The 12,961-nt window shown below is 38.0% G+C and overlaps 1 protein-coding gene across 1 annotated transcript; it reads left to right on the top strand.

The window, feature by feature from the left end:
* Positions 1-221: 221 nt before the first annotated feature.
* LOC308684667 (solute carrier organic anion transporter family member 2B1-like) lies at positions 222-12,222 on the top strand (the record flags this gene model as incomplete). Its single annotated transcript, XM_081355910.1, has 8 exons — positions 222-245; positions 3,272-3,409; positions 6,330-6,492; positions 7,015-7,224; positions 7,327-7,440; positions 9,767-9,901; positions 11,943-12,107; positions 12,215-12,222. 8 exons carry the CDS (start codon positions 222-224, stop codon positions 12,220-12,222), a joined length of 957 nt encoding a protein of 318 aa, XP_081212036.1.
* Between the last annotated feature and the right edge of the window lie 739 nt (positions 12,223-12,961).

The following is a 12,961-nucleotide window of genomic DNA, read 5'->3' as shown; positions in this document are numbered from 1 at the left end:
TTTTAAATAGCTTGCAGAAAACAACTTGTAACTGATTGTAACTCCACATTTCTAGATTAAAATGAGAGATAAAAACTCATGACAAGCTTTTTAATCCATATTTGTTTTGCTGAGGAAGGCAAAATATACCTTTAATAGTTATGATTTTATTTCTCCAGAATGTGTTGTATCTTGTAAAACACTAAATGACAGCTATTGAGACAACGAGACGTCGCAGATCAATGGGTCTCTTTAACAATATCAAGGTAAGATTCAAAATGTAAATATCCCTAATTACATACAAATATGACTTCTAAAATAAAGGTGTCCAGTGACACAACTTTCCCCACCTCAGGAAAAGATTATATTAACCAGATCAATATGATTTAAAGGGTTAGTTCACCCAAAAAATGTAATTCTGTCAGTAGTTACTCACCCTCATGTTGTCCCAACCCCGTAAGACTTTCGTTCATCTTCTGAACACAAATCAAGATATTTTTGATGAAATCTGAGAGCTGTCTCACTCCTCCATCGGCTGCTAGGTAATTTCATCTGCCAGCCCAGAAAAGTTAGTAAAGAAATTGTTAAAATAGTCCAAGTGACTACAGTGGCTCAACCTTGAGTTTGTCAAGCGACGAGAATACTTTTTGTGCGCAAAAAAATCCCCAAAATAAGACTTTATTAAACTATTCATTTTCTTCTGTGTGGGCCACTGAGTGAGTTCATGAGAGCATCACGACGCATGCGCGAGAGCTGAGAAGATGATGCAGATGGGTCTCGATGTAGTGTTTAAAATAGTTCTAAAGTGTGCATTTCCTGGATGTCCGAGAAACCAACGAGAAAGCGTAAAAGTGCCTTACCAATTTTATAAAAAATATCTTAATTTGTGTTCCGAAGATGAAGTCTTACGGGATTGGGACAACATGACGGTGAATAATTACTGACAGAATTTTCATTTTTGGGTGAACTAACCCTTTAAAGGAAAAAAAGGCTACAGCTTAGTCTACCCACTGACACATCTTTTGATAACTAACATATGATATTTTATTCATGAAGAAAACAGCACACTCTAAAAGTGCGGCCAAATTAGCATAATTTCAGTGAAATTTGGCAGGCAAAAACGTCCGTTGTCTAATGACTATCGACAATAGTGACAATCAATTAATTTAACATGACGCTGGGCATCTACCTGCACTGTGATATGATTTGCCAGTCTACAGGTTCGGTAGTTTGTTTCTGGAAGTGTTTTAAAAACAATGTAAACACTGTAAGAATTTCAGCAGTATTAGATATTGGAAATGTTAGATGTAGCAGTGGAAGCTTCTTTTTACAATGCGGTGTTTTATTAGAGGCGTAGCTGAGTTAAGTTTCCTGACTTTACTAGTCTCCATAGATTTGGCCTGGACAATATTAATTTCCTTATATTCACTGCACATCCTTATATTGTTCTTTTTTTTCTTCTTCTTCTTATGTTTATCCCATTACCAAATGCTCTGAAATAGCTGTTCAACAATCAGAGTGATGATTATTAAATGGCTAAAAGTCTTATGAACTTGAACATACACAACCTGACTTTGCAAGAAGACAGCTTGACTTTACTTGAACACGTAAAACCAATTCAAAGATTAAAACAAAAACACCTCCGCAATAAATAATGACATTAACATAGCCAAAAACCTAGATTGATCCTTTGCTTATTGACTCCAAAATGTTTGTGCTGCTCCAGACTGCGACAAAGGCCCTGTCCCAAATGGCGCACTTCATGTGGACTTTCGGTCTCATGGACTTGAATTGCGCGTGCTCGCTGAGTCTACGAGTCCGTAGGCCGTTCCATTCAGCATTTTACCACTCTGAAGTGTGCTCAGCAGTGCTTTGTACCCTTAAAACGGTCTTCCGCGAAGCCCGCATAGATGCAGGCTCTACACACTTTAACTACCCAGGAATCCTTGCGAAAGGCCAATTAGACAACGGATGGGAGGAGATTTCACTCACGGACAATTGTTGACATGGCTGAGAAGAAAATATTAAGTTTTTATGACCTAGATGTGCATTTTACCAGTTGTTACCTACAGTTTATACAAACATTATGGTCATCAACCAGTGGTTGATGTCTCTAACGTAATAATAATAGCGCGTACAATCGCATTATGATTCATTAAATAAATAGAACCGAATGTCAGGGCTTTACTGAGTCATATATAAACACAGAATGAATATTGAAACCTGTAAATTCATCTGCCAAGCAGATGTTGCCGAGCAGCGAATGCAAACAAAATAAAAGCGGAACAAAAATGAGCTACTCATTTATGCTTCACAGACCGTTTATTAGTTCGGACCAATAATAGACAGCGCAGTGCCCCAAACTTGCCAGTCGCGGGCCGATCTCGATCACGCAACACTGTTACTAGGAGATCCAGTCTCTGGAGATCCAGTGAAGAAATGCATTGAATTCGCCTCAGAATTAATAACATCATCGCTGCGAGATCCAGTGAGAAACATTCCGATTCTGCGCAGAGTTCTCTGTTCTTAACCATAGATATCAGATCAAACAGCGCTGACGTGGAAACCAGGAGAAACACTTATAGCTTATAGGCTTTCAGTCCACAATTCAGCAACATTCACCATGGATTTGGCTAATGTAGTAACTCTAACCATAACTATGGTATTGTGACAGAAATAGTCAAACGCTTACAAGTACTACACATCTTTTTCCAGCACTTCAAAACTATAATATAATAAATGTTATTTTTAATGTGATGACCAACACATTTTTTGTTCATCCTTCAAAGATTGTCCTAAAACTAAAAATTTTAAGATGTAGGAAAACTCTTATTTAAACACTTATTTTAAAAAAAGAAGAAAAAAAAGAAAAAGAAAAAAAATCAATTAACATTGTAAACAGTAGGATGCTTATTGGCTATTTTCACTCCCTAATATCATCCATTTTTTCACTCGTTTTGCTTTTTAATTAATATTAAGACATCATGAATGATAATAATTAAAGTTAATTTCATCTACACCCTAAATTAAGCTCAGTGCTTTATTGTCAGCCACAGTGCTACCAGATATTATTTGTAGAACTCAGTGGCTCCAGTGCTGCTGCCCTCAGATGTTAGTCTGGAGCCCTGTTAACTTAAAATAAAACTGGACATTGTAATATCTGTACGTTAAGTCTATTTATTATAAGAGAATTTGTCAGTAAAAAAAGTTAGTCTGGAGCCCTGTATACATATTTACAGAATGCACACCAAAGGAATTTATATTTTTATCACTTTTTTTCTTTGTGTTTCAGTTTTTTGTACGGTGTCATGGGATGCTACAACTTGCTCAGCTCCTGGTGTCTGGTTATCTGAAGGGCTCCATAACCACTATTGACAGACCATATGGATTTTCCAGTCAGATGTCAGGACTACTAGCAGCCTTCAATGAGGCATGGATAAAATTTTATATTTCAATGGTGCTAACACAATATCATGAATGGCCTGAAGAAGGCAAATACCTTATTTTCAAGTTGTTTCTGACATCTGTTAGCACCTGGTTAGCAATTATTTCATTTTTAAAGGAGAACTTGGTAACTTTTTTAACTTAATAAAACTGTCTAGAAATCATTTGGATGGTTAAACAACCTGTTCTGGTGATATTGGTGACTTTCCCCGCTCCCCCCAGCGTTCCCAGGCGGAAAACCAACCTTGCAACTTGGCCACTACCATCCCGGCAAGATAGAAATTGGAAGTCTCGTGAGAAGCGAGAAAGAGAATGAGAACGAGGGCGAAACACGAATTGCTTTACGGCAATTCGACATAAACACACACGCATGTATGATGTATTACCAGATTACCCACCTCGGTAGACACAGCTCCACACGATACAGTTGGCTTGCTCCGATCAAAACAAACGTACATGAGCAGCGGTAGAGAGGGGGAGGAGGGGCCGCAAGTGAGTTTTTACGACCTTGTTGTGAAATATACGCCCCCCCACAGCTGTAGGGGGAGCTCGTGGGGAAAACATGCCACAACAAAAGGGAAAATCAGCGAAGAAGTGACTAGAGTTCGCTAGAGTTGCCGAGTTCTCCTTTAAAGTTACAAGTTCAGACACAAAGTCTTAATATGAAATGGTACTGCATCTGCAAAGACTAATATTATAACTATAATTATGACCGCCGCTAGCATAGCTAGCGAAAGCGGTCATATAGGGATTGTCAATTTTTTTTTTTTTTTTTTTTTTCGTCACCTACTGAATTTTCCATCAACGATACCAGGGACACCGAAACACCGGGGAACATGAAAATTGGTGGGCATGTAGCCCCACTAGACTTTTACGGAAAAATTTCGTTTGGTCCCCGGGGGCCACTCCCCCCCCCGCGCTGGGCCCCCCCAAACCCAAAAAATGCAGTTTTTCCTAAATAACTACCTGAACCGTGGCACCGAGGATGAAGAAATTTTTATGGTATGTTGCTCTTAAGGGCCCACATCAACCTAGCCCATAATCACTCATTTGTGATTTGCGCCCCTCCCATAAAAAATGAAAATGCAATATTATTCTGCTTTAATCGCCCCTATCTTCAGTTGAGATGTTCAGAACTGCACCATATTACATGTGTATGATTAACTTGACATCCTCTGGGGGTATCCTCTGCTAAGTTTCGTAGAATTTCATCCATGGGGGGGTATAAAATAAATTCATTTATGTGCACATTTAGTGACTGTACACTCATCGGCCTGTAGATGGTGCTGTTGAGCGAAGGGTTGCTGGTTTAGAATGATACTGTCACACACACACATGCAGGAATACAAACAAACGCAAGCATGCACACACACTGACATCCATACGCACAGACACACACCCATACACACACATACAAATCCACATGCACAGACACACACACACAAACACTAGGGGTGTAACGATACACAAAACTGACGGTTCGGTACGCCCCACGGTTTTGACGTCTCGGTTCGGTTCGGTTCGGTTCATTTAGGTGGAGTGGGGGGTTTAGAAAGCTAAAATTGCTTCTTTTTTTTTTAAACAGTGCTCTAATTAACAAATTGTGTCCTTGTCTTTAAATTAATTCAATTACAAGTAAACGTTTCGCAAGGATACATTTTTTTATTAAATTATCTGCTAATGCTTTAAACTATATAGGAGCCCTTGCTTGCACATTACTATAACATTAAAGCTTAACAACAGAGCCTAGACTTTTAGCCTAAATTCAGTTGCTATTTATTTTTAGATATAATAATAATAATCAACACTCAAGTAACAAATTGTATGAAAACATGTAAACTGCACATAAGGCAGTTTTTACATTAACATTTTTACTAATTTATTATTGAAATATAATCATTTACACAGTTGCTGTCATTTTCATGACAGATATTTTAAACATACATTAAATAATCAAGATGTCATTAACAGGTTAAGTAAAATATAATATATAGGCTAATATAGTGCATTTATTTAGAGAAAGAGTTCATTTCCTTAGCAAACCAACAAGCTGTGGGCACTGAATGACTTGCCTGAGGTAAATAAAGCTATGTGAAAAACTAAGCGTTTTATTTCCGCTGTTGAAACACTGACTGAGCGATTACACGAGTTATGATGTCTTTCAGTAAGTCTACTGTATCTTTCAACATACCTTCAGGTGTCCATTCATGTTTATTCTGTAACTGAGGAAGAGAATCGCGTTTACTCGCGCTCCGCGCTGCCGCTTTAAATGAGGAGCGAGTACGGTGATCCGTCACGCCACATCAAAGAGCGCCAAAACGACATTTAATGTTTGAATTTCGTGATCAAATAGACAGAATTTGAAAGATTATACCTTGCTTATTATCGAATGTAACAAAACATAAGCTTATTGCGATTAAATGTGGTTAATGGTGGTTAGACAACGCTGTATTCGTTGTGTACATATAAGACATGAGGTCCAATGAGCCGACAGCAGGGGGCGGGGCGGGCGTGTTCGGTGCGCCATGAGAGAATCGCGATTCGTATCGTGGGTGGTGTATCGCGGTTTTTCGGTTCGGTTCGAATATCGTTACACCCCTAACAAACACACACGCGCACACACATGTACGCACGCATACATACACGCACAGACACATACACACACAGACACACACATACACAAACACAAACACACACACATACACACACAGACATGCACATACTACTACTTTTTTTAGGTATATACAAAAACACGCAATACAGCCAAATTGCTCCACGTCATTTATTTTTGTGGAAAGCCAGTGCAGGCCTGAGCGGCGGTCATATTTTGTACCGCCATGCGGTACATCTAGTTTTAACTATTATATCAGATCATGCAATGTAAGTTTTGTTGATTTTAAGCAAAGGTGGGGAACACGGTTCTCATCGTGTTTGTGAGTTTCTTTGGGAGTCGTGTACATTGGCCGAGATGTATAGGAATCGGAGCAATGATCGCTAGCATGGGGGTGTTCCTTATAGCACTACCTCACTTCATTGGTGGAGAGTACAAGTATACAGGCTTTAATAGCAGTGAGTAAACCTTTTTCTTTTAAATTAGCCATTTTTGTAGTTAACTACTGGATGTACTTAAAGGGGGGGTGAAATGCTATTTCATGCATACTGAGTTTTTTACACTGTTAAAGAGTTGGATTCCCATGCTAAACATGGACAAAGTTTAAAAAATTAAGTTTGAAAGAGTATTTCTGTGCGAAAAATACTCCTTCCGGTTTGTCACAAGTTTCTGAAGTTTTTTTAGAGTATGGGCCTGTGTGACGTCAGATGGGGCGGAATTTCCTTATACGGGTCCTAAAGGCACTTCTCCCGGAAGGGCGCGCGCGCACCCATAGACCAGAGCGACGAGCGAGAGAGCGAAAGCAGTACGCCCATCAAAGCGCTGTGCTCGCGATGTTAAAGAAAGAAGTGTGTTTTTGGTTGCCAGGGCAAGACAACCCTGCACAGATTCCCGAAGAACCCAGCGTTAAGGGACCAGTGGATGGAGTTTGTTTTTCCAGAGCATCAACGGAGTTCCCTGTTCCCTGCATTTCACCAAAGACAACAGCTCGGGTCTTTGCCAATCACAGAACATTTCCCCTGAGGAAGAATCTAATCAGAAATGCTATACAAACATGAATGGCACTGTAGTGTATCCAATATTTCTACTGGGCCAGTTACTGCTGGGCATTGGCGGTGTCCCCACACAACCTTTTGGGATTTCCTACATAGATGATTATGCAGAAAAGAGGAGTTCACCCTTCTACCTTGGTTTGATTAAATATTTTTGATTAATAGAGTTTTATTTAATCATCAATTCCCAAAATACAGTGGTTCGTTCAAGAAATAATCCAACTTTATCTTTTTTTACAGGCATACTTTTCGCAGTTACTGTGATTGGGCCGGCATTTGGCTACTTGATGTCATCTGTCCTCCTTCGTTTCTTTGTTGATGTTGAGATTTCTTCAGGTGAGTCTAATATGCCATGTCTACATTTCATACATGTAAAGTCACATTTACACACTTTACTGCGCTTAAACGGCATGAGATGTCATTATAATGAAATACTTTAGCAACTGTACTAAACATGTTTAGACGAGTGCCTTTTGACAAGCTATACTGATTTTAAAAAGAAAGTTTGACCTCAAGATTAAACATCTTTAGCAGTCTTGCTTGATGTATCATAGTATCAATCAATCAATCAATCAATTTATTTATAAAGCACATATAAGCACAACTTCCGTTGATCCAAAGTGCTGTACAAAGGATAAAAAAAAGACATGACGCAATACACTACAAAGATAACAACAAGACAGTTGCTTCAACATTCAATTTGCATACGACAGATCAAATAGAAATGTCTTTAACCTCACTTTAAAAATGCCCAAAGTTGGCGCAGCTCTGATTTCAGGAGGGAGGCTATTCCAGAGCCTAGGAGCGGCACTAGAAAAAGCCCTGTCTCCTCTAGTCTTAAGTTTTATTCTTGGAACCACCAGAAGGCCTAGGTTCGCAGACCTAAGAGCTCTTGATGGTTGATAAACAGTCAGTAAGTCCGTGAGGTATGATGGAGCCATCCCATGTAATGACTTAAAAGCTAATAATAAAACTTTAAAAGTGATTCTATAGTGCACTGGCAGCCAATGTAGTGACTTAAGGACAGGAGTTATATGATCTCGTTTTCGAGTTCCTGTCAGAACTCTTGCAGCGGCAGTCTGGACTATTTGAAGGCGATTAATGGATGATTCACTGATCCCCACATAAAGCGAATTACAATAGTCCAGCCTTGTAGAGATAAAAGCATGTATGACTTTTTCGAAGTTAGAGAATGAGAGTATAGACTTAATTTTTACCAGAGTTCGTAACTGGTAGAAGCTTGATTTTACAACTTGATTGACCTGTCTATCAAGCTTTAGGGCACTGTCTAGTACCACTCCCAAGTTCTTAACATATGGCTTCACATATGGTGTCAAGGTACCAAGATTTATATTTGTTATATCGTGTAGACTGGAAGGTGTAAACACTATAACCTCTGTCTTTTCCTCATTCAAACTTAAAATTTTTTGCGACATCCATGCTTTCACATCCTCAAGGCAATCAGCCATCTCTTCTAGATTCTTTCCATGGTTAAGAGGAAAATACACTTGTGTGTCGTCTGCATAACAATGATAACTCAAGTCATTTTTTTTTAAAATAGTACTCAAAGGAAGCATATATAAAGAAAACAGCATCGGAGCCAGTGTGGAGCCTTGAGGAATTCCACATGTTAACTTTACTGATGAAGATCGGTAGTTACTAATGTTGACTGAAAAACTCCTGTTTGTAAGATACGACTGAAACCAATGTAAGACTCTGATGCCCACTATGTGTTCTAACCAAGATAGCAGGACATTGTGATCTACCGTGTCGAATGCCGCACTTAAATCCAGGAGTATCAATGCTACAGAATCTCCAGAGTCAGTGGCTAAAAAAATGTCATTGAGTACTTTAACAAGTGCCGTTTCCGTAGAGTGAAATTTTTTAAAACCAGATTGAAATATATCAAAGATTTTATTTTCGTTCAAAAAAGTTTCAAGCTGACATAGAACTACTTTATCTAAATGTTTTGTTAGAAATGGGAGGTGCGAAATAGGTCTAAAATTTGATAGATTCGATGAGTCTAAATTTGGCCTCTTCAGTATGGGTTGCACTGTCGCATGTTTTAAACGCTCAGGGACAACTCCCAACTCAAGGCATCTATTTACAAAGTGTAGGAGTGTCGTACTCACTACACTGAACACTTTTTAAAATAGTCGTGCTGGGATAGTGTCTAATGGTGATCCTGTCGGTTTTAGCTGCTTCACTGTGTCATTTAGAAAAGTCATAGTGATTGGTGTAAACTTACTGAGTCTGCCGATGTAATTTAACTCAACTGCAGGATTACCAGTGATCAATTGCATGTTATTTCTAATTCCAGCTATCTTGTCTATAAAAAACTTGCAAAACCGCTCACACATAGCCACTGACTCACTCGGGTATATAGACACAGCTGGATTTGTAAAAGTATTAATAATATTAAAAAGAAGTCTGGGATTATTGTGGTTTTTATCTATAAGGGTAGAAAAATAATTTGATTTGGCCACTCTCAACTCATTTTGATATTTAAAAAGAGAGTCTTTAAGCATCTCATAAGAGATCTGCAGTTTGTCTTTTTTCCATTTCCTCTCGGCCCTTCTACATATCTGTCTGTAAGTTATACACTCTGTAGTAAGTTTGGCTTCATGTCTCTTGTATGTGGGAAATCTATGATGAATCAGCTGTTATTTCCACTTTTCAGATAAAAAATTTTCTCTGAAAAATGATGACCCCAGATGGGTTGGAGCTTGGTGGTTGGGATTCTTGATAGCTGCCACCCTCCTTCTCCTGACTTCTTTGCCATATCTGTTTTTCCCTAAGAAGATATCCAGAGGAGGTGATGTATATCACAAATCCCATCTTTGGCCTTTTTGATTCTGGAAATTTTTTAGTAAATTCTGATATAAATCAGATGAATGTGAGTGTTTCTGCTGTAATTTAAGATTCTGGCTTTGTTCATGAAGCCTACTAGGGTCTCACAGAACATGTGTATATATATATATATATATATAAAAAAACAACTACAAACAAGGAAAGAAACTTGAGTACAAAAGGAGCTTGTCTCAGCCTGTTCTTGACCCTCTTGCTCAACATGCTAACCTCGCATAAAACACAAAGTGTGTGTTCAACAAGAATGTTCTTGTACTAAATGTTCTTTTTCTGAACTCTGTAAATGAGCATATTCTAATATTGGATGCAAAACCTCAACTTTTAAAATATTGGTATAAAAACAGGCTTCATAAAATCCTAAAAAGGTTAAGATGATTTGCTGGTGTAAACCAGTTTGCAATATGTGCATCGCTACTTCATATTCCAGAGTTTTTCACTACAATCTTGATCATATCAGTTGGTATTTCAAAAACAAATTTAGATTTCAATCTCCTCAGGAAATCGAAGAAACTCCTACAGAGCCATCAACATTTACATTTACATTTACATTTATTCATTTAGCTGACGCTTTTATCCAAAGCGACTTACAATTGCTATATATGTCAGAGGTCACACGCCTCTGGAGCAACTAGGGGTTAAGTGTCTTGCTCAGGGACACATTGGTGTCTCACAGTGGATTCGAACCCGGGTCTCTCACACCAAAGGCATGTGTCTTATCCATTGCGCCACCATCACCAACAGAGAAAATTATGGAAGACAAGAAGCCTGGAACTGACACAATGGAAGAGGTTTCTCTCACTGAGTTCCTAAAAAGTGTGTTTGCCATTTTACCTGTCAGCGATTTTATTAGTCACAAATTAAGTACTTCCAAGTTCAAATAACAAAAATCAACCTGGGGAAATTAATTTGCGCTTGCTGGTAATGTTGTTTATTTGCATGCTGTCTGCATTATTTTAACAGCCAGTTCAGAGATAATTCCACAAACTCACCCACAAAATCTCATCATATTCAGCATCTGGTCAAACTGGATTCTAAGTGATTAGTAAGTAAGATGCAGGTTTATGGCCTACTTTAGAACACGCTAAGTGAAGCAAAGAAACTTTATGCTACGCACTTTGACCTACTTACTCAGAACCAGATGTTAGAAGCCAAATAATTACTTTTGACTTTTTTTTTTTGTCTCAACTACTGTAACACTTTATTTTGATGGTCCCTTTTGAACATTCTGTTAATAAGTAACTTTGCAACTACACATCAACTAACTCTCATTAGAGCATTAGTAGACTGTTTGCTTAATATCTGCTAAATATTTATTGTGATGGTCTCATTACAGACATTATACTGACTATAAGTAACTTTGGAAGTACATGTCAACTTATTCTAACCCTACCAGTCTACAGTACTAATACTCTACTGACACTTTAATGAGAGTTAGTAGACATGTAGGTGTAACATTACTTACAGTCAACAGAATGTGTTAAAGAGACCATCAAGTGAAACCTCAACTACAAATTAATAATTCAAATGTTCTGTTCCTGTAACAATTGTATATCATGAATGTAGCACATTTGTTCTCAATGGGTGGGCTGCACACCAAAAAATTATTGTTCCATATGTTTTGTTGTTAAAAGTTGTGCGTCCAATCAAACTCTACAATATTTTGGAACTTGTGTAATATGTCTGAAAATAACTTTCCTGGTAATATTAATAATGTAATTTTAGTGTTTGATTTTTAAGGAGATTACTGTATTATGCTGACTTCACTTGATGTCAAATGTAAAATATGGGTTCTAAAACAAAACCAGCTCGCAACCACTGACTTATCAAAATATTAAAGATCCTTGGATACTGTTTTCATGAAACCATGCTGTTTCATTAATCTACCAAAATATAATGTTCTTGTCTTCATGGATATTCTTTTTGTGCTTTAATGTAGAAATGTTCTTCAGATTCTTTCAAATAGTTTGGTGTCTCTTATCTTTCCTCAGGCTTCCCCAAAATCTTCAGGAGGACTCTGCGGAACCCAATTTATTTGTTGGTTGTGTTGGCTCAGGTGAATCTTGCTGTCATGGTTGTGGGACTTGCCACTTTCATGGGCAAATTAATAGAGAAGCAGTTTGCACAAACTGCCTCCTTTTCTAATATTATGATGTGTAAGTTACTTAAAGAAATTAAGCACGCCTTTTTTTAAGGTGTTCACGCAAGAAAAAATATTTTGCTCCACCCAAAACCATATATCAATATGTGGTGTGTGTTTGAGGCCAGTGAAAGCATATCATATTGTTCAAAGGTACAAATTACTCATTCAAAACCTTTACTGCTACTAATCCACACACAATACAGTATGTCACTCTAACATATTCTGATTCAAAGGCAAAGTCCAGGGAAATAAGCAAGGGAATATTGAAGCTTTTTGTCTGAGAGTAACATATTTCACTATTTATTGTTCAGTGGGATTAACCCTCTGGGGTCTGAGCTGTTTTCTGGGCCCTGGAGGTGTTCTGACATGCTCTGACATTTGTGCTTATTTCTGTTACTTGTGACATTTTCATGGCTAAAGTCTGATTACACTGTATTCAGCACAAACTCTGCTACTATAATATATCAGCAGCATGTATGTAAAAGTTTGTAGTTTTGAGATAATGACATTTATGCGTGGTTTGTGAAAATACAAAAAAAATGGTCACTGAAATAAGGCCATGAAACCCATACTGATTATTTCTTCACAAGACTTTTGTATCACGTAGCCTAGAATATTTGCTCCAAAACTATGTGAAAATCATCCTGACTGCTCATTCAGAGAAGACAATATATTGATTTAAAATTTCTAAGACGTGTTTTGTGTGAGAAAGCTTTATGCGAAGGGGCGGATCACCTCATTAATATGCAAGCTTTTCACACCTGAGAAAGACAAAGACCCTCCCCTAATGGCCCTATTTTAGGAGCTATCAGGCCCTATCATTCTGAGCAACCTTGCACAAAGAATGAGGAGATTTAAAAAAGAATG

Source organism: Scardinius erythrophthalmus (genome assembly GCF_964197995.2).
Source record: "Scardinius erythrophthalmus genome assembly, chromosome: 24".
NCBI classification, from domain to species: Eukaryota; Metazoa; Chordata; class Actinopteri; order Cypriniformes; family Leuciscidae; genus Scardinius; species Scardinius erythrophthalmus.
The sequence above is the reverse complement of the archived record's forward strand: the minus strand, read 5'-3'. Positions and strand labels throughout refer to the sequence as shown.